The sequence below is a fragment of the Podarcis filfolensis genome (assembly GCF_964270895.1).
Source record: "Podarcis filfolensis genome assembly, chromosome: 1".
NCBI lineage: Eukaryota > Metazoa > Chordata > Lepidosauria > Squamata > Lacertidae > Podarcis > Podarcis filfolensis.
Window position 1 is genome coordinate 3,898,469 of NC_139604.1, and position 20,487 is coordinate 3,918,955.

The 20,487-nt window shown below is 41.7% G+C and overlaps 1 protein-coding gene across 8 annotated transcripts in view; it reads left to right on the forward strand.

The window, feature by feature from the left end:
- HDAC4 (histone deacetylase 4) overlaps positions 1 to 20,487 on the forward strand; it is a 119,223-nt gene that overhangs the window by 64,237 nt on the left and 34,499 nt on the right. For 5 of the 8 annotated variants that reach the window (XM_083627318.1, XM_083627317.1, XM_083627320.1 and 2 more), the window contains 8 exons: positions 2,870 to 2,986; positions 3,087 to 3,285; positions 5,253 to 5,476; positions 9,236 to 9,490; positions 14,050 to 14,236; positions 16,142 to 16,275; positions 16,991 to 17,111; positions 20,273 to 20,319. In XM_083627318.1, coding sequence (XP_083483444.1) covers positions 2,870 to 2,986; positions 3,087 to 3,285; positions 5,253 to 5,476; positions 9,236 to 9,490; positions 14,050 to 14,236; positions 16,142 to 16,275; positions 16,991 to 17,111; positions 20,273 to 20,319 — 1,284 coding nt within the window. Of the gene's footprint in view, positions 1 to 2,869; positions 2,987 to 3,086; positions 3,286 to 5,237; positions 5,477 to 9,235; positions 9,491 to 14,049; positions 14,237 to 16,141; positions 16,276 to 16,990; positions 17,112 to 20,272; positions 20,320 to 20,487 lie in introns of all 8 variants that reach the window. The other 3 variants (XM_083627316.1, XM_083627319.1, XM_083627314.1) reach the window with 1 other exon arrangement.

Sequence of the window (20,487 nt, forward strand, 5' to 3'; positions counted from 1 at the left end):
CTTGCCCAAGAAGGGGATATTAGAGACCAGACAACATAATCCTCATGGCCCAGGGATGACACTTCCAGGAGTAGCCTCACAGTCACCTCTTGAAAGGCAGCTGGTCCTGTTCCCTCTTGTAAAGATGCATTCACCACTTCCTGGACTCAACCAGTCAACCTCTTCCTGTCAGCTGTAAGATGTAAATAGTGAGCAATATAAATAGTGGGCTGTATGTCTCGCAACACCTTTACTACACTGCTATTATATCCAGCTCCTCAAAAGATTCCATCAACGGTGTCTCCGAAAAATTTTACACATCACTTGGGAAGACAGGCGAACTAATATCAGTCTACTGGAAGAAGCAAAGATCACCAGTGTTGAAGTAATGATTCTTCAACATCAACTTCGTTGGACTGGTCATGTTGTACAGATGCCTGATGATTGTCTTCCAAAGCAACTTCTCTATTCCAAACTTAAAAATGGAAAGCGTAATGCTGATGGTCAACAAAAGAGGTTTAAAGACTGTCTCAAGGCAAATCTTAAAAAATGTAGTATAAACACCAACGATTGGGAAATAGTTGCCTGTGAGCGCTCCAGTTGGAGAAGACACTCAAACTCAGGACGCAAGGGCTAAGAGGAAGACACGCGTGGCAAATCCACACCGTGATCAACTCCCGCCCGGAAACCAATGTCCCCACTGTGGAAGGACATGTGGATCCAGAATTGGCCTCCACAGTCACTTATGGACTCACTGTTAAGACCATATTCATGGAAGACAATTTTACTTGGCTACAAGTGATTGCCAAAGATTGTTGTTGTTGTTGACATTTATATACCGCCCTTCATCTGAGAATCACAGAGCGGTCAAAATGGATATGCTTTATTTTATCAAAATATTTAGCAGACATGTTACATCATGTCTATGAGGGTTCTTTCACTTTTCTCTGTGGGCCAAACAGGCCCTGAACAGCTTGGAAGCACTCCATTGGGTGGCAGTGGCATCCCTAGGAGAGAATAGTAAAGGTGAGGCCCTCTTCTCTGCCATTCCTGCCACTGAGTACTCTTGATAATGGACTTTTACATATGTTTGGTCTAAGTTGTATATAACAAATAGGTATTGTCTGTGAACTACAATATATTAAAAACCATAGCTATGTTTTTACAGAAACTGAAGCTCTATCTTTAAAACATAACATTCCATCAATGTTTTTTTACTAGTATTCTGACACATAAATTAATGAACATGAAGCAGATCATACACATGAAGTTGCTTTTGGCATCAATTACAGATTGTATTTCAGCTTGCCCAACACATTAAAATTGGTGCTATTAGACTTACATTTCACACAGTACTTCATAAAATTGCAATTACTGTGAAAAGTGTTAAGGTTGTAACACCTGCTGGTTATGCTGGGAGCCAATCATTAAAGCATTTTTCATGAGAAATAGTATTAAGCTTCTGGTCAGAAGAGCACTGAGATGAAAATGGTCTGAAATACACACAAATGTAATTACAAAAGTGTTCAAGAGATGTATTGTTGAATAGATGATAGTAAAGTAAAGATGATGACTTGCTACTGGGTGAAATCAACAAATTTGTTTAGAAACTCTTTAGCCATACTCAGTGCTACAAAGGTTGGCATTTCTCCCCCTATAATTATCTTTTTACAGTGCACTGAGAGCAGGCTTATACATATCTGCTTGTTTGAAATGTATGATTAGTAATCAAATGTCACAAATTTATTTCATATTCTCCATTAATCAAGCCCACATCTTTTTAGTGATGGTTCAAGGCCAGTGGAATTCTATGATTTTAAAATTAAATCCAATAGATTTAGTTTAGTAATATAACCTAGCATTATAATATAATAATATGAATAAAAATCAAGGCTGGCTTCAGTGAATGATATGGATCTTCACCCCTTTTCCTACCCCAGCACTTGAGTACTTCTAAATGCACCAGGGTTTTCTTCCTCAGCTTCCTTGATACCTGACAAGCTGCTCTCGATGGCTTACCTTTAGGTAAACTTGTTGCAGTGTGGTAACAAAGATTGCCTCCACAAAGAGGGAACAGAAAAGCCTCTTTGTGCACACAGCGGCAACCTTTTGCTAACTTCAGATTCAAATTAGTAGGCGATTAATATTAAAATTCATTCTAATAATTTTTTTACAACGTATTTGTGTAAATCTATTAATTTGTAATCAACAACTGTTCCCCCCCCCCCAAAGTTTAGTAGTTGCTATTGCAAACAGTGGATAGTTATATGGAAACAAGCTAATGTCACATGTCTATGTGTTGTTGTGTTCCTAAGTATTTGGGATAAAAATCACTGACTTGAGTGATAAGTATATTGGTGCAACCTGCAAGGTATGGCATATACAGTACAGTTGTGCCTTGGAAGTCAAACAGCTTAGTTCTCAAATGTTTTGGCTCCCGAATGCCGTAAACCTGGAAGTGACTGTTCTGGTTTGTGCACTGTTTTTGGAAGCCAAACGCCTGACGGGGCTTCCACGACTTCCGAATGGCTGCAAGAGCTTCCTGCAGCCAATCAGAAGCCATGCTTTGGTTTCTGGATTCTGTTCGACTTCGAAGGTACGACTAGTTGATTTTGCCTACAATTAGATAAACTGGACATTCATTCAGTGTCATGCAGCAATTTTGTCTTAAAATGTATATTTAGCCTTATGATTATAATCCTATTCCCTCTAGGTGCATTGGGCTTTGAGGAAGATTCAGTACAGTTTGATCACCAGTAATTCCAGTTCCAATTCAGTTGCCCTTGTCTTTAATGTTACGTTCCTTTACAGACTGATAATGATGATAGATGAAGTGTGTGGTTCTTGTGTTGTCCTTTCTTCTGAGGCAACCATTTCCCCCCCTTTTCAGACCAACCTGGCTCATAGACTTGTGAATCGTGAAGGCTCAGTAACGCAGCTTCCTTTGTACACATCTCCCTCCTTGCCAAATATAACGTTAGGACTACCTGCAACTGCCCCATCCAGTGTAAGTGATGTTTAATGCAAAGTTTTGTTTTTTTGCGGGGGGTTTGTTTGTTACATTAACTGTTCATAAGCTCAATGTATTACCAGTTATATGCTTGCAGGGGGGATCAGGACAGCAGGATGCTGAAAGACTTGCTATTCCACCCTTACAACAACGAATCTCCTTGTTTCCTGGCACCCACCTCACTCCTTATTTGAGCAGTTCTGCAGTGGAAAGGGATGGGGGAACTGCACACAACCCTCTTCTTCAACACATGGTCTTACTGGAACAACCAACTGCACAAAACCCCTTAGTCCCAGGTGAGCACAACCAGAGTTTTACTGAAAAAGCATGTCTGCGTTCCTCAGAGTCAGTGCCAAAAGCCAAAGGCTACCTTCAGATATACATATCTCAACTTAATAAGCTGAGATATGTACAAATCTTGTGCCGGTGTGTGCTGACCTCTCACTGCCCCTTTCTTTTCTCACTGTGCTGTGATTGAAATTTTCCTGGGTTAATTAATCATAGTTTCCTATTGCATCTAAATTTGGGGCCTATGATTACAGAATCTGAAACCACAGTTTGGAGTTGGTTTCTGATCCTGGTTTATCCAATCCTGACTACAGTTCCTTGATTTGGATGCAGTGAGAAAAATCTATAGTTAGCACATTCATGTAACATTCAGTTACAGCATGTCAGGAAAGAAGGAGACAAGGGCTTGTACAAGGATGGAGTGCCCATTTTTTGTCTCTCAACATATTATCTCAGACCAAAGTGTGATAAGTTAAGAGAATACAGATAATGAATACACAAAGGAAATAATTTGTGTCCATGGTGGATGTGGAAAGGAGAGATTAGGGTGGACACAAACTGGCTTGAAAGAGAAGCATAATAAAAAGTGCCCTGAGTTCCCCCTGCCAAGGGTTGATGGGATCCTGCCGCTGATGGACTATGCAAGTGATGAAGTGAGCACTGACTGCAGTGATAGCTGTGTTAAGGCGCACCAGACAACATCAGCGAGCAAGTGCCATTTTAATTTCTTCCAGTGCCCCAGATGCAGCATCACTCTGAAGTGACACTGTGTCCAGGAGTATTGGGGAGGAGTTAAAATGATAACTTACTGCATTGGTATGGTGCTTCTCTCAGTACTGTGAAGCATTGGAAATACTGAAGGACTCAACTTGGCTCAGTGAAGGTAGACTACCCGCACCGGAGCAGGTTGACCCCATTCTGTATATCTATATTTCTGTATCCATATCCTGCCTACTGCTAAGAGGAATACCACGGAGGAGCAGTGAGCAAGCAAACCACTATTTTACTGCCATCACTCATGCCACTGATGTAATGTTGCACCAGAGTGTGCTATATCAGGAACAGATCAAAATGAAAGCATACTGTAGGTGTGCAGTGCTCCTTTCAGTCGCCAGCCAGCCAGGTGCCCAGGCCTCGGGGCTCCGGCATTCGCTTGAGAATGCCACATGCTGACAGTGGACCATTTTGCTGTTGGTCAATTGCACTGAGTTACGTTGAGTTCTAGTGCTGTAAAGGATGGCAAGAACTTTCTCTCTCCCCACTATCTGCATACAGTCAAACATCGTTCTTCATCCTCCTCCGCCCACTTTGGTGATCGTCCGCGGCAAACCCAGAAGTCCCGGAATGGGTTACTTCTGGGTTCGCCACTTGTGCATGCTCAGAAGTGCTAAATTGTGCCACATGTGAGCGCAGATGCGGCACTTCGACGTGCGTCATTTTTGACTTGTGGACAGGCCTCCGGAATGGATCCCGTATGCAAAATGAGGTTTGACTGTACTGTTTTATCAATTGGCCATTTTTCATGTTCTCCCCATACTAATGAAAAATGTTGAGCTTCCTGCTCTGGAATTCAGTGCCCATTCTGTACAGTACACAAATAGTAAACTGTGTAAATAGAAGCCAGACACATTGGGGTGTCTGCAGATTGGAAATATGCTGATTAACGACACTTGTGATGGAGTGTGCAACACTTGTCTTTAGGGAAAAAAGGTCTCCAGGACAGCACTCACTTATTCCTCATACTGCTGTCTAGCTAATCTTGACTCTGAGTCAACATCAAACTGTGTCTCATTGTTTATCTTCATCTCTGTTGTTTTAAAAACCTTTCAGCAGCATGACATAACACGGTGGCTGGCTTAATAGCACACGTTCTTACCGTGTGAGTTACTCAAAAGCTATTTTCTCCCTTCCTCTTTTCTTCTTTCTTCTTCTCCGCTGTTTTCCTCCATATTATCTTCAGACTGGTATCTTTCAGGGCTTGGGGCACTGCCCCTCCATGCGCAGTCCCTGGTGGGCACAGATCGACTCTCTCCCTCCATACACAAACTGCGGCAACACCGCCCTTTGGGGCGCACACAGTCTGCTCCTCTTCCCCAGAATGCACAGGCCCTCCAGCAATTAGTGATCCAGCAACAACATCAGCAGTTCCTGGAAAAACACAAGCAGCAATTTCAGCAGCAGCAGCTGCACATTAACAAGGTAGGCATGCTGGTCGCTGGCTCTTACTCATGCAATTTTAATGCCCCCGTTTTGAAATGTTTCTTTGCTCTAATATGTACTGCTTATAATTATGTAATGTCAATTTGTCTTCATCCTTGGGATTGCTTACTGTTAGGATCAACGTAGAAAACACAGGGGAAAATTAGACAATAGAAATGTGTACAAAATTGGCTTCCTAAAACTAAGTAGTTGGAAATAAGAAGGATTCCATTGAAAGTCACTTATTTGAGTGAAGTGTGTATGTTTCCTTAATTCATTCACCAGAATACCATTCTGCGTGAAAGGAATTGTTCTGAATACTGAATTAGCACCTGGGAACCTTGAATTCTATTCACAGCTGAAAGCCTGACAGACTCCTTCTTCGTAAGGCCATTTGCTGCTCACTTTCTTTCCCTCTCCTCCTAAAAGGATTCTGTATATTGATTATTAATATTTATGAGGTATGTGAAGGCTGAAAGAATTATGTAAGTGTTTAATGTCTAAAATTCCAAGAATCTTTTGAGAGAGTAAGCTGGACATATAATTCATGAACATCCTGATTTTAGGTGTGTGTTATTCCCCATCCCACCTCTCTCTCCATGCCTTACTATAGGCATCTTATAGTTGGAGTGAAATCAGTAACCAGATTGGCTTTCAAACGGTTGTGGTTTCATTTATGGTAGATAGATTATTGCTGTTCTTTGATTAAAACCATCACAAGAATGAGTTATATTGGCCTAAAGCTTTGGCTGCTCGTGTAAATTTTTTTCCAGTGAGAAAAGGAGAGACAATTGGGGGGGGGGGTAAAGCACTTTGTTTATAGAACAGAGCAAGACAAGATGATTACACAAGCCACTGACGTCATTTTTGTACTTCTGGAAATATGCCACTGCTATGCATGTGCCAGACCTGGACTTCATTCAAATTAGCATACTGATGTAGTTTAGAGCTATTATTTCCATGGAGATTTCATTTGCTGTTCTACAAACATACTTTGTGAAGCAAAGCTTAAAATTAAGGTTATTAGAAGACATGGGTGATGCAATCTCTTTGAAAGTAAATATACTGCAGTTCATTTGTGTCAGTTTTAAAGATCCTATTGCTATTATTGCACAAAATATGTGTTAAAAGATTTCATTTATTCAAGCTTGAATGCAGACTTTCCTGGAATCAGATTTATTATTTCTAGGCAGACTATCTTTTCCCCCCTCTCAGTAGCTTAAAACCTGGATTTAGACTGTTGATTATCTCAATTTCAGGCTTCAACGGACAGTTCCCAGTGTTTCAATCTCATACAATAGCAGAAATCTCTCAGTCTGCTAGTTTTGTCATATAGCAGAGAACCTTAACACTGTACCATCATAGCTGTGTGCAGTTGCTTGCTGTGTGGGTTAGGTCCTGTCCCATAATTATGTTGAAAATAACTAAGAACCCATTTAAAACAAATGTTCAAAGGGGAGAGTAGAAATGCATATGAAGCTGACCAAGGTCCTTTGGCCATGGAATTCAGGCATCTCGTTATCTGTGATACTGTGGCCAGAGGAAAAAGCTGCTGGCCTGCTTTCTCTTACGCTTTAATGTCACAGTTGAAATGACCAAAGGGTAGCATTGAAGTTACTGGGTCAGTAGGATCGGGTGACACACGAGCCAAAAATGTTACACCTGGCACTCATTCCCTTAAATATTCTGTCTCTGGCCTGACTCCTTGGTGTGAACAAATGGTCACATAGATGGTCACTAGCTGCCCTCCCTGCTTAATAATCTGGCTGCCCTGCCACTTGACTATTTGTAGGTTCAGCCATTTCACATGTTGGTACCATCTTGTTTCCAGATAATGTCAAGGAATAGCGAGTGGGCTGTGAAAAGCTCAACAGAGGCAGCATGCTAATTTAGGCTGCAACCCTAACCTCACTTACCTGAATTCAATGTGACTTACTTCTGAGTAGAAACTTTTAGGACTGCCTTGTTAATTACCGTATTTTTCTGTATATAAGACAAGCTTTTTTGACTCAAAAATAAGCTTCAAAATTTAGGCTCGTCTTATACACGGGTAGTGCTGAGGCGGGATGCGCGATTGTTTTTTTGCCCGAGCCCGAGATTGTAAGTTGATCGGTTGGGGGGGGGGGAATGCCATAAATCGCTCACCCGCCAGAACTCAGCACACAACCGCTCGTGTCGCTTACAATTGCCGCTTACAATCTCGGGCTCGCACTTTGTTCCGATGGATGAGAAGAAGAAGAAGAGTTTGGATTTGATATCCCGCTTTATCACTACCCGAAGGAGTCTCAAAGCGGCTAACAATCTCCTTTCCCTTCCTCCCCCACAACAAACACTCTGTGAGGTGAGTGGGGCTGAGAGACTTCAGAGAAGTGTGACTGGCCCAAGGTCACCCATTAGCTGCATGTGGAGGAGCGGAGACGCGAACCCGGTTCCCCAGATTACGAGTCCACCGCTCTAACCACTACACCACACTGGCTCTCAAAAAACTCAGGCTTGCGCTTCGTTTCAGTGGGTGAGCGATTTTTGGCATCTCTCCCCCCCCAACAATCAAGTGGCCAGTCGCCGCTTAAAAACTCGCAGAACCACTTATCAGCTCCCCGATCGCCACCAGCAGCCGCCAATCACGTTCCCGCTTGCTGCAACAAGGGCAGCTGTCTATTGGCTGTTGTATCGGCAAGTGGGGGGGCTAATGGCGGTGATCAGGCAGCTGCGACGCAAGCTGTTGTGTGCTGTGTTCCGGCGGGTGAGCGATTTTCGGGATCCCCACCCTACCCCAACAATCAAGCGGCCAATGCTGAAAATCGCTCACCCACTGAAACGAAGCAGCGATGTGCCGCTTGATTATTGGGGGGGGGGGAGATGCCAAAAATTGCTCACCCGTTGGAACGAAGGGCGAACCCAAGATTGTAAGTGGCAATTGTAAGCGACACGAGCGGTTGTGTGCTGCGTTCTGGCTGGTGAGCGATTTTCAGCATTCCCCCCAAATAATCCTCCCCCAAAGCTCAAGCCCCCTATTTTCTAAATTTTGAGGCCTCCAAAATTGGGGCGTCTTATAGACAGAAAAATACGGTAGTTTTAAAAATATATAGTTTCCTTTTTCGGTGCCCACACTTTCTGCCAAATAAGTTGTTTAGGATACACAGTGGTTTGGATGCAAAGTGTCCAACATAGTGGAAAGGTAGGAGAGATCTGCAACTCACCCAGGGAGCCTGTTTGGGCCATGGCAAGATCTGTGTCCATGTGCTAAATCTGATTGTATGGTGTAGAGCTGGGCACCAGATGTGACCTAATCACAACCCAAATCAAGCCAACTTGGTTTGACCCTGGATTTGTCAGTCCTGGGTCCGATCAGCTACACCTGGAGCAATGCAGGCTTATCAGAGGGAAGGGGGAGTCTGGTGGCAAGCGGGGAGGGGGGAGAAGACATGCTAAGAGCACGTCTGTGTCTCTTTCTCAGTGTCGCCTGAACACAGGCGTTTACACCCTAATTAAAGGCTGTGAAATCATTTGAGGGCCTGAATGGTTAAATGAAACAATTGTGAAAATGAGCAAGCTATCATGTTATTCCTTTGCTTAAAATATATCACAAGCATCTGGTTTAGGAATTTAGAGTTTGTTATAAGAAGTAAACAGGTTATAAATGGCAGGAAAACTTACTTTTCTCCCATACTTTACAATTGCAAATGGTTTCTTTGATTAGACTTTGCTTTGACTCTTGAGGTCACACTTTCAGTGGTAAATTTTGAGGAATGTTTTCAGATTATGCCAAAATCAAATGAGTCTTCCCGCCAGCATGAAAGCCATCCTGAAGAGACTGAAGAAGAACTGCGAGAACACCAGGCATTTTTAGAAGACCCATATATTGAGCGGATATCAAACCAAAAGGAAGTCCAAGGGTTGGCCAGTATGGTCCAGGTGAAGCAAGAACCTGTTGAGAGCGATGAAGATGGAGAGTTGCCACAAGAACTAGAACCAGGGCAGAGGCAAGCTGAGCAGGAGTTGCTATTCAGACAGGTAAGACATAGTGCAGTAAATGGCAGCATGCTAATATTACTTGATGAAAATATTCTGGAGGTTTGTATGTTTTTTGCTGTTCTGAATGGAGATAGACCACATAAAAGACATTTAATAATTGAAACAAAGATGATTTTGTATAGACATTTTAAAAAGAGGCAGGAGCACTGCTTGTGAAATTGACTTCATCTGGTTTCATCTGAGAAATGTAGGAAAAGGAAGTGGTGGACACATTTTCTTTCTCCTTCGTCTGTATTTGCATCATGTACAGGCACTCATATTTAATATTTACTGTATTCAGGAAGTGTGACCCCTCATGACTGAATCATTTTTATGAAAAGGTAAAGGATGTGCATGGGCTGTCAACCTGTAGTTCATGCCCATTGAGACAAATCTGTGCCCTAATATGAATCATTATTGCGTATAATGGAGTTTATAGTGACTGAACGGCTCTGAATCTTCTCAGTGTTAGAAGCGGTGTCACAGGAAAGAACTCTGCCTTACACTGAAATGCAAGTTTATTTAGCAGAGTGATCATTCACCTTTCCATACACAGGATTATTCTTAAGCCCAATAAGAAGCTTGGGATTCATTTTAATTTCTCAGACCTTACGCTTTTTACTTTTTCTCTTTCTTGCTATCTGTTGAGATCTGTTCTTCTCTGTCACATCTCTTTCCCATACTCCTTATTTTGCCATTTTTCTCCAGTTACTGTACTTTGTCCTTCTCTTTCTCCACTCAAAAAATGAGTGGGATTTGCTGCTTGTGTCCCACCAGTCTTGGACTATTTATCTTTATTATTATCTGAGATTTTTTTCCTGCTGCTTCTTCCTCTTTCTTCTCCTCTTTATTTTTTTTTAAAATAATATTTATTAAAGATTTTTTAAAATTATAAAAAACAAAAAACAAAAAAGACAAAACAGAAAAATAGAAAGAAAAAATACATCCATCATTCTCAAATTTTCAACTTTCATTACCTTCTTTCTTTGACCTCCTCATCCTCCCCTTTCTTGTATCCTGGTTAATAATTATCACAGCAAATCCTTTCCATACTTCATAATATTTTGTCCTTACATTACCTTAATCTATTTTCATCTTGTCTTATAGCAAACCTTAAAACTTAAAACTTAAATCTTATTTTTACCAACTTCTCATAACCATATCATTAACCTAATTCTTTAAACATTTTTACTAGAACCAAGTAGTTCCATTTCAACATTTTTCTAACATTCATCAATTATTTTAAAACAGTCCTAATGATAAAAGAAAAAAAAAGTAAAACAATCCAATCTTCATCCAGCGTCCCTTCCTCCTGGTCCCGGATTTTGTCAGTCCTTTTTGTCCCATTAATCTAGCGCATTAACCTGGTATCCTTATATCCGAGGCCCTCAAGTCTCTTCCATGTCCCTTCCGCGACTCTTCTTCATATTTTCCTTTCACTCGTGGGAACTCCAGCTTAATAATGTTTTTGACCCTTTTCAGCAGATCAGCCCCATTTCCATAGTCCAGACTAAACTCCATGTGATATTTAAACACCTGTTTCATATTTTTTTAAAAAAATAATTTTTATTAACTGGCCAATCACATCAAATTAAATCACATCACATAAATTCCAAATTACAAAGCCAAATTTTTAAATTTTGTTGGGGGAACCCATACTTCAAGATCCAAAGGGGGATTCAGATCATCTTCTTATTACTGCGTTAATGTCCAAATCAGTCCCAATCTGTCCAAACAAAATTCATAATTCTATCCAGTCTTATCTTGGTGTTTCCACATCATATCTTGTTCATATAATTTCTATTTTTCCTTTACAATCTCTTCTGTTAGTCTCCTTAAGCCGATAAGCAAAATAATAATCCTGTGTGGATTTTCTGTTCCTCCACTAAGTCCAGATGGTTTCCATATATCTCCTTCGTAGATAACATCGCTCTTTCCATCATAAATTTGGCATTTGTCGCTCTTAAGTCCCACCGAGAAGTTGATCCACGATATGTAAACAACTCTATTTCTCTCTTTCTCCTCCCAGACACAAGAGCTCCAACAATGCCTCCCAAAATGGCGACGGCATTTTTAACTGCGTCATTCCAAAACTCTTAGCTTTCCAGCTTCATCTTGAAACATTGCTTTGGTTCGAAAGTTTATCTCCACACAGCCTTAAATCCACAGCTTAAGTCCTTAGCTTCTGACTCATTAGGGGAGGGGATTCTTGTTAAATCACATAAGAAAAAGGAAGGCAGGTTTTTTCCCCCCTCCCCCCTCAGTCATACCGTATCTTGACGTATCTTCTCATATTTTATTCTTGTCTTGTTATCAGAGATCTCTTCTGTCAGCAGTCTTTACTCCCCTTTTTCCTTGAAGCATGTGCAATTTATCTCGTCCAAATTGTTTCTTTTGAAGATGCTTGCAGCTAGCGGCGTGAATCAGGGACGGCGTCCAGGAGTGCCGGAATCCCACAGGAGGGCTTTGTGCCTAGTGCCCCCACCCCCACAAATTCGGGGGTGGTATAGGGCACAGCAGGCAAGGGCCGTCCCCCCCACAATCCTGGGGGGGTTAAGGAGGCTAATTACCCCCATCATAGCCTCCAAATTACCTCGTGTGGGTCGGAGAGATGTTATTGTCAGCCATCTTCCGATGCGCCACCTAGTGGCCCTCCCTAAACACCTGTTTCAGATTCCCTCCAAAATTAAGAGCCCCCACAGCTCCAAACATCTGACGGCCCATTACCAGACTCAGAAAATCCAAACATCCCTGCATGGGAGGGTCAATCCAACCCCCCATTTCCAAACCAAACCAAACTTTATCTTTCCAAATCTGTTTTTTTCCAAATTCATTTATCAAATCCAAAGACTCATGTTCCTGTAGGGCCGCAACTCCCTCCATTTCTGGCACCCAGGATTCAGCAGCATCCTCTTCTCTCATCTGTGCTGTCATAGCACACTCCTGTTTTAGTTCCTGGGTAGGCTCCATGTAGTTTCCTGCTGCCTGTTCAAAAATTCTGACCGCATTAGTCATCAAATCCGTCTTCTGGCTTAACTGATCCAATAGGGCATTTATTTTACAGAAAGCACCCAACAGAGCTTCTGAAAACATTGTCCTACAAGGTCACAAGTCCTTTCCCACGATTGTAATCTGTAGCAGCTGCAAGCTCCTGAAATTGGTTACAATTTCACAGTCTCCCTCTAGGGGGAAAACTTCTGTTTATTCTTTCTTTTAAGAACAATAGCAACAAAGTTTCTTTTTTAGGATATTCTGTCAATATTTGTTCCTTTGAAATGCGAAAGGAAACAATGGAATCACTATATTACTTTTCTTTTAGCTGTCTGTCAAAAACATTTGTCTCTGGTCAATGAGCTTCAAACGTCAGTCCTGACACTCCGCTCCAGGATCAGGACGGTGGAAAGTTACTTTACTTTAAACTCACTTCTGCAGGTTTAAACAGTCCAAAAAGAGATCCCCCTTCTTCTCCTGCTACCGAAGGGGGGTTCCACGATTTTAAATGATGAAAGCCAATCCTTTAAAAGTAATTTTCTAAGCTCTAGTTTACGTTGTCTTTGCTTTATTCTGACTACAAAGAAACGGAAGGCTGACTTCCTGTTTAGACCTTCCCGTTTCAGTACCAAATTGAAATAAATTTTAAGTCCAATTCCTCTCTACTGGCCAGTCCTTATTTAAAGTCCAATTGTTCAAGATTTAAGTACTCACGGGTGATTCTTTAGATGCCAAATTGTCCCAGGAAAAAGGCAGCGCTCTCCGGCAACGGCTATGCGGCTTCGCTCCACAGAAAAAGCAGTTGACTCATAGCACCGCGCCACTTCCCCCTCTTCGCTTCGGAGCCCGTTAATGGGTTCCTTTGCGGGTTGGGGGGGCGCTAAAGGTGCCCGCTGAGTCCCATGGTCACAGGCTTCATCCGCCTGTGATTTTTTAAAGGGTCCCCGCTTCGCCGTAGCGGAAACAACCCGTTTCGCGCGGAGCTGGTCCCTCCAGTTCAGAGGGAGTCCGCCATTGCCGATGGCGCCACCCCGGAAGTCCTTCTCCTCTTTAGAAAGGTTGGTGATAAGGTAATTAATTTAACTGCCATTTAAAAACAAGGCGGCATTCATAAACAAAATGTTAACAGGATATATGAGTGGTACCCATTTGTCTGAATACTCTTTTTAAAGGAACACTGGTAAAAGGCTTAACACGTGAAGTGGTGCAGCAATAAAACTGCTAGCACATTTGCAAAGCTAAGCAGGATCTGGTATGGTTTCAAATTGGATGGTGGGCCACATGTTGCGATTCCTGCATTGGACTAGATCAGCCTTTCTCAACCGTGGGTCCCCAGATGTTGTTGAACTACAACTCCCATCATCCCTGAACACTGGCCCTGCTAGCTAGGAATGATGGAAGTTGCAGGCCCAAAACACCTGGGGACCCAAGGTTGAGAAAGGCTGGACTAGATGATCCCTGGGTCCCTTCCAATTCTACCATTCTGATTCTCTGTAGCTGCACCAGTGATTTTATTCATTGTGTCATTTTAATTTGTGTTTGCAATAACAATTCGTCCTCCCTAACAGCAAGCACTTCTACTGGAACAGCAACGGATTCTTCAGCTGAGGAACTACCAGGCGTCAGTGGAAGCTGCTGGCATCCCAGTGTCTTTTGGAGGACATAGGCCACTTTCTCGTGCCCAGTCTTCACCTGCCTCTGCCAACTTCCCCATGTCCGTACAGGAACCACCCTGCAAGCCACAATTCACAACAGGTAATGGACAGAACTATTCTCACAGTATTAAATTTCACCGTAAGTTCAGTTTGTTACAGTTAGCCTTCTAAATGTATTTGCGAGCAGTTGTGTAGGTCAAGATTTGTTTCATTGAGGCAAAGTTGCCATAAGCAGTTTAGTATCCTCCTTTGCACAGAACCCCCCCCCCAAAAAAAAACAGCATTATCTTGGTATGGTGCAGAATTTCCTGATAAGAACCAGGTGGTAAGGAAGAGGAGAGTCGAAGGCAGTAGAATGAAAAACCCCCAACAAGTTGTCTCTGGAAGTCCTATTTCACCCCTGTGTCTTTTGAGCCAGTCAGCAAAATTATAACAAATCATCATATTTGAAACCTTTTTGGTAGAAAGCATCAAAATCCGTGGGAGCTGTGGTTCTTCTAAAACTACATTCAGCATGACCATTGCTCATCCTTTGGTTAAAACAAGCTTTTAAAAGCTGCTCTTCTTGGAAAACTGTTTAGTGGCATAGCCCTCCTTCACCCCCACCTCCGACTTGAAAACCTTTTGAATTTTGCAAAGGTTTTGGCCAAATACTAAGGAAAAAAACCAAACATAAAACCTTGAGAGCTTTTGCAAGCATCCTCTACAAATATTTTCAAAATGTGGAGGGTGTATGCAGCCCTCACACCCCCTGCCTGTTCCCCCATCAGTTCTCTCTTCCCCCACCTCCTTTGTGAAGAGGAATGAGTAACCAGTAATGGGAGGGCTCACTTGGCCAACAGAATCCAGAATTAAAAATAATATATTTTGAATATTCTCAGGAACACTGTTTCCTTCCAGCATGGTGAGATTTGTATTTTTCAGTGGTCAGATGTAAGAAAAGAAAAGATGTGGATGGGTGGGCAGCGGGGAGAGTGGTTTGGAGGCTTCTGGTAGGGTTAGGGCTGGGGTCCTTCTTGCACCAAGACACAGACACAACCTTGCTATATCTTCACACGGTGGTAATGATGATGAAGTTATTATTTATATGCTGCCCATCTGGCTGGGTTACCCCAGTCACTCTGGACAGTTTCCAACAAAGTATTAAAATACAAAAAAAAAAACTTCTATCATAAAAACCTCCCTGTACTGCCTTCAGATGTCTTCTATAAGTCTGATAGATGTTTATTTCTTGGACATCTGATGGGATGGCGTTCCATGGGGTGAGCATGACTACCAAGAAGGCCCTCTGAATGGTTCCCTGTAACCTCCCTTCTCTCAATGCCCCCCCATTGGATTTAATTAGAACTGTTGTCTCTTCTCACTGGATGCCAGTAGAAGAGAGAAGAAACTTCGACACTAGCACCAGAATATGCCAAAAATATGCCCATCCTTTTTCTGTTGCCCAGGTTATTTTTTGTGTTTTTGGTTAAAGGTAAAGGGACCCCTGACCATTAGGTCCAGTTGTGACCGACTCTGGGTTGTGGCACTCATCTCGCTTTATTGGCCAAGGGAGCCGGCATGCAGCTTCCGGGTCATGTGGCCAGCATGACGAAGCCGCTTCTGGTGAACCAAAGCAGCGCACGGAAACGCCGTTAACCTTCCCGCCAGAGCGGTACCAATTTATCTACTTGCACTTCCTGCTTTCAAACTGCTAGGTTGGCAGGAGCAGGGACCGAGCAACGGGAGCTCACCCCGTCGCGGGGATTTGAACCACCAACCTTCTGATCAGCAACTCCTAGGCTCCTGTGGTTTGACCCACAGCGCCACCCGCGTCCCATGTTTTTGGTAAAGCTGTGTCCAAAAATCAATTCAAAATACTCTACTTCAAAGAATACATTCTATGCACATATAATAATAGTGCATTTAATAATGTAGTTCTGTACGCATCTACTCAGAAGTGTTTATCTCCCAGGTAAATAAGTACAGGATTGCAGCCTGAGTTACTTTGTATCCTCTAATGCAGGCCTTGTGTATGATACTCTGATGCTGAAACACCAGTGCACTTGTGGCAACACAAACAGTCATCCAGAACATGCAGGGAGAATCCAGAGCATTTGGTCCCGGCTTCAGGAGACAGGTCTTCGTAGCAAGTGTGAGGTAATGGATGGCCTAATAGAATCGGGGAAAGGCAAACAGACTTGTGATACTGGGGAAATGAGGCCTGCCCATATATATAATTTATATATGCAGCATGCTGATAGAACCTTCCTGTCTGATGTGCTAGTGTTGTGGAGTGCTGTTGTTGTTTTTACACGGTCAGGCCTTCAAAAATAGAGCTGTGGTCAAAGGTTACCGTACCCTCTACCACACAGGGATTCTACAACTTCATTTTGTTGCATGTGTACACCAACCTGATAGTACACAAGATCAAACTGTTGTTAAATACAAATATGTTGGGTATTAAGACCCACTCCGATCCTCCCATATTAGCTGGTATCAAAAGGCTACATATTGTTTTTCCTGTGTGCACTAGATGAGTAATAGTCAAGCAATATTTTATTTGATGTGTCTTACTTAGTTATTTCAAGTTTTACCACATTATTTCAACACAGTGAGTCCTGCTGAGACAGTTTAATTGCTCATGAATTGTTTTTGTTATTTTCAGTAGCCAGAATAATAAAAACCTGTTTTCATAAAACATCCTCAATTTCTTGGCTTAGTTTGAGAAGAAGAAATTCAAAAATTTAAGAATAAAAATGTGGAAACAAAACATACGCTTAGAAAATAAACCTATGTTTAACTTCAGTTATATTTCCCCTATTTGCTGCTTTTTTAGAGTAAATGTAATTCATTGTTTTCTTTTCTTTTGCAGTGTATCCGTGGAAGAAAAGCTACCCTAGAAGAACTACAGACTGTTCATTCAGAAGCCCACACACTGCTTTATGGTACCAACCCTCTGAATAGGCAGAAATTGGACAGCAAGAAACTGTTAGGTACAGCAGGGCATTTACTCTTCTCTACATCTTTGAGCATCAATCTATACATCCTGACTCTAGTAATCTCTGCATATAGAGATATGCAAGGGAAATGATGATGGTCTACTCCTTTTTATCTGGGTTTCAATCCAAAGTTCTGTGATCTTCATTTGCATTCAAGTCTATATAAGCTGTTGTAGGAGAATGCTTTTTTCCAGGGACCTTTCTCACAGATATACACGTAGGCACACACACACACACACACACACACACACACACACAGCACATCCTCCTCCAATGAGGTGAATTGATAAGCTGTTGTATGTTTATCAAGCCTTGTTCATTTGCAAGGGATCTCTGTATGTGTCTTGTGTGTTGCCTAGAAAAACATAGCCAGATTTTAAATAGTGCTAGCCACATTTAAAACAGAAACAAAAAACTTACAGTGGCAGGCTAAGAACAAAGCAAGCAAATGGGATGTTGAAGGCATGACTGTGTACCACATTTTAAGAACAATTAGAAATCTTAAGTTATGTTTTAAGAAATGTAAACTAAAACAACTACAATAATTGCTAATAAATCCCTGATCAGATTCCATATTTCCATGCTACCCCAACAAATAATTTAATAATCCTGGAATATCAGGGAAATTAGGCAAATGGTGTGCAGAAAGTCAATTAGAGCACCCTCAAAATGTGATCTGATAATATTTGAAGCTTCAAGATTTATAGCTGGTTGGGCTCCTGGATGCAATTTTGGAAAACCTTACAGAGCCCAGTTGTATGCATGTGAACTTGGAAGTAAGTAGTCCCACTGAGTACAATGGGCTTACTCCTAAGTTAGTATGTGGTATTGGACAATGACAATTTTTTACAAGAATAAAAAATAATTAAGATCAGATAATATAATTTTAGAGACAATTGGCCTTGTCATAGTAACCTCATTCAGGTTTGTTTGTTTTTAAGTGATGTGACACACTTGGCTAGTAAGTTAGCCCATTTACACTTCAACCTGTGAGGTATTTGAATTTAGTTTAGTCGTGTCTGACTCTTCGTGACCCCATGGAGCTGTCTTCCACTGCCTCCCGCAGTTTGGTCAAACTCATGCTGGTAGCTTCGATAACACTGTCCAACCATCTCGTCCTCTGTCGTCCCCTTCTCCTTGGGCCCTCCATCTTTCCCAACATCAGGGGCTTTTCCAGGGAGTCTTCTCTTCTCATGAGGTGGCCAAAGTATTGGAGCCTCAGCTTCACGATCTGTCCTTCCAGTGAGCACTCAGGGCTGATTTCCTTAAGAATGGATAGGTTTGATCTTTTTGCAGTCCATAGGACTCTCAAGAGTCTCCTCCAGCACCATAATTCAAAAGCATCAATTTGGTCCAGCTCTCACTTCCATACATCACTACTGGGAAACCCATAGCTTTTACTATACGGACCTTTGTCGGCAAGGTGATGTCTCTGCTTTTTAAGATGCTGTCTAGGTTTGTCATTGCTTTTCTCCCAAGAAGCAGGTATATTTTAATTTCGTGACTGCTGTCACCATCTGCAGTGATCATGGAGCCCAAGAAAGCCTCCATTTCTTCCCCTTCTATTTGCCAGGAGGTGATGGGACCAGTGGCCATGATCCTAGTGTTTTTTGATGTTGAGCTTCAGACCATATTTTGCACTCTCTCTTTTTTTCATTTGAATTAGCACCCCGGGCCAAAAAATAGCACACTGTGATTTTTTAAAATAGCAACGTAGTGCATTTGTTAACAATAGATTGACATTTCAGCAATTATTTAGGAACAGGAAGTGATTTTTTTCTGGTGTGATCATAATGGATTTGGAAAAATGGTATAAGGTTTTCTGAACAAGTTGAAAGTAAACAGACAATTGCTGCTGCTACAGCTGGGGAAAGGTACACATTAGTGGAGTGGCAAATGATAGAATAATTGACCATTCTCATTTAAATACCACGATTTTTAACATCTAGCCAATTTTAAGAACAAAGCAATCAGGCCATATCCTCATGGAGATTATTATCTTGGAAATCAGGAAATGTGTGATAATATACTTCATTCTTCTTCATAGGAATTCCTGCATTAGCCCCCCCCCCCATAAAATAAATGTTTCCCAATATGTGCCCTGACATTTTTCCTACATATATTTCCCAATATGCATTGGTTTGCAATTTGCTGATTAGAGGCTGATAGAGAACCAATTCTGATGCCACTAGTGGTGTGCTTTTCATTGAAAACTGCATGTTTGGTGCATTTGCACATCAAGGTAAGTCATGATTTATGGTTTACCATGAATCCACAGATTGTTTCCACTTTGCTCCTCTCCATTATTGAGCAGGAGCCATTGTTGGTTGCAGTGAACCCAGGGACTGGGTTTGTTTCACTCCAAAGAAACCACAATGTAAAGTCAAATGTTGTCCTTGGCTTTATCGATCATGATTTATTTAAGCAAAGACAAACCATGATTTCCAGTTCAGATATAACAAGCTGAGGATTATGGTTGGTTGCTCATGCTTGCTCGTGTGGAGGAGTAAATTAGGCATGTTCTGTGTTTGTGGTACATTTGGTGTGTTTGCAATAAACCATTAACCATGGCTTACCATTATATTCAGTTGGAGCCAGAATGATCTGACTATCAAATTGGATTTTTGTTTCTGTTAAATTGCTGGTAACATTTTAATACCCTCAGACAGAATGATACTGATACGATTTTCTTTTTCTGAAGTGTCTTCAGAGAATATGGATGTTCTTGAAATTGCTTTGGAGCCCTGTTCAGAATCGTATATACTTTGAGATGTGCATGTTTTTTTTAAAAAACAGATTGAAAATGCATTAAGATGTATATAAATCAGGGAAAGGTTTTGTAACCATTCCAGGGCACTATAATGCCCTTTAAATAAATACTGCAACCCATTCCAAGTCACTAGGATGACACAGAAGGTATTGGAAGTTAGTTTAGGAGAATCTATTCTAGACTGAAGGTTTATGGAAAACAAACGTCGACAGGTGTAAGAAAGAGGCAAATGAAGGTAGATGTATACATGCAACACTTAATATTCTGTGAATGGGTAGGTTTCTCCTGCAGCTGACATCAGGTGCATGTTCATAAAATGCTTAGTCTAAAAGCCTGAGAATTGTGCAGTTTCAACAGTTTTTTGCTCTCCTCTTAACTCCCCCAGGCTCTTTAACATCAATGTTTGTCAGGCTCCCTTGTGGTGGCGTTGGGGTAAGTACTCCCTCCCCCATGAAAATAATGTGTGTATCTCGTAGGTTAGAGTTCCACTGTGTATAGCTAAAATGATTGAATAACATAGTATTCATTTGTACCACAGACTGCTGCAGAAGTAAGATCTAAAGCAGGGAGAATATCTTTACATGGAATAATTGTGTTGCA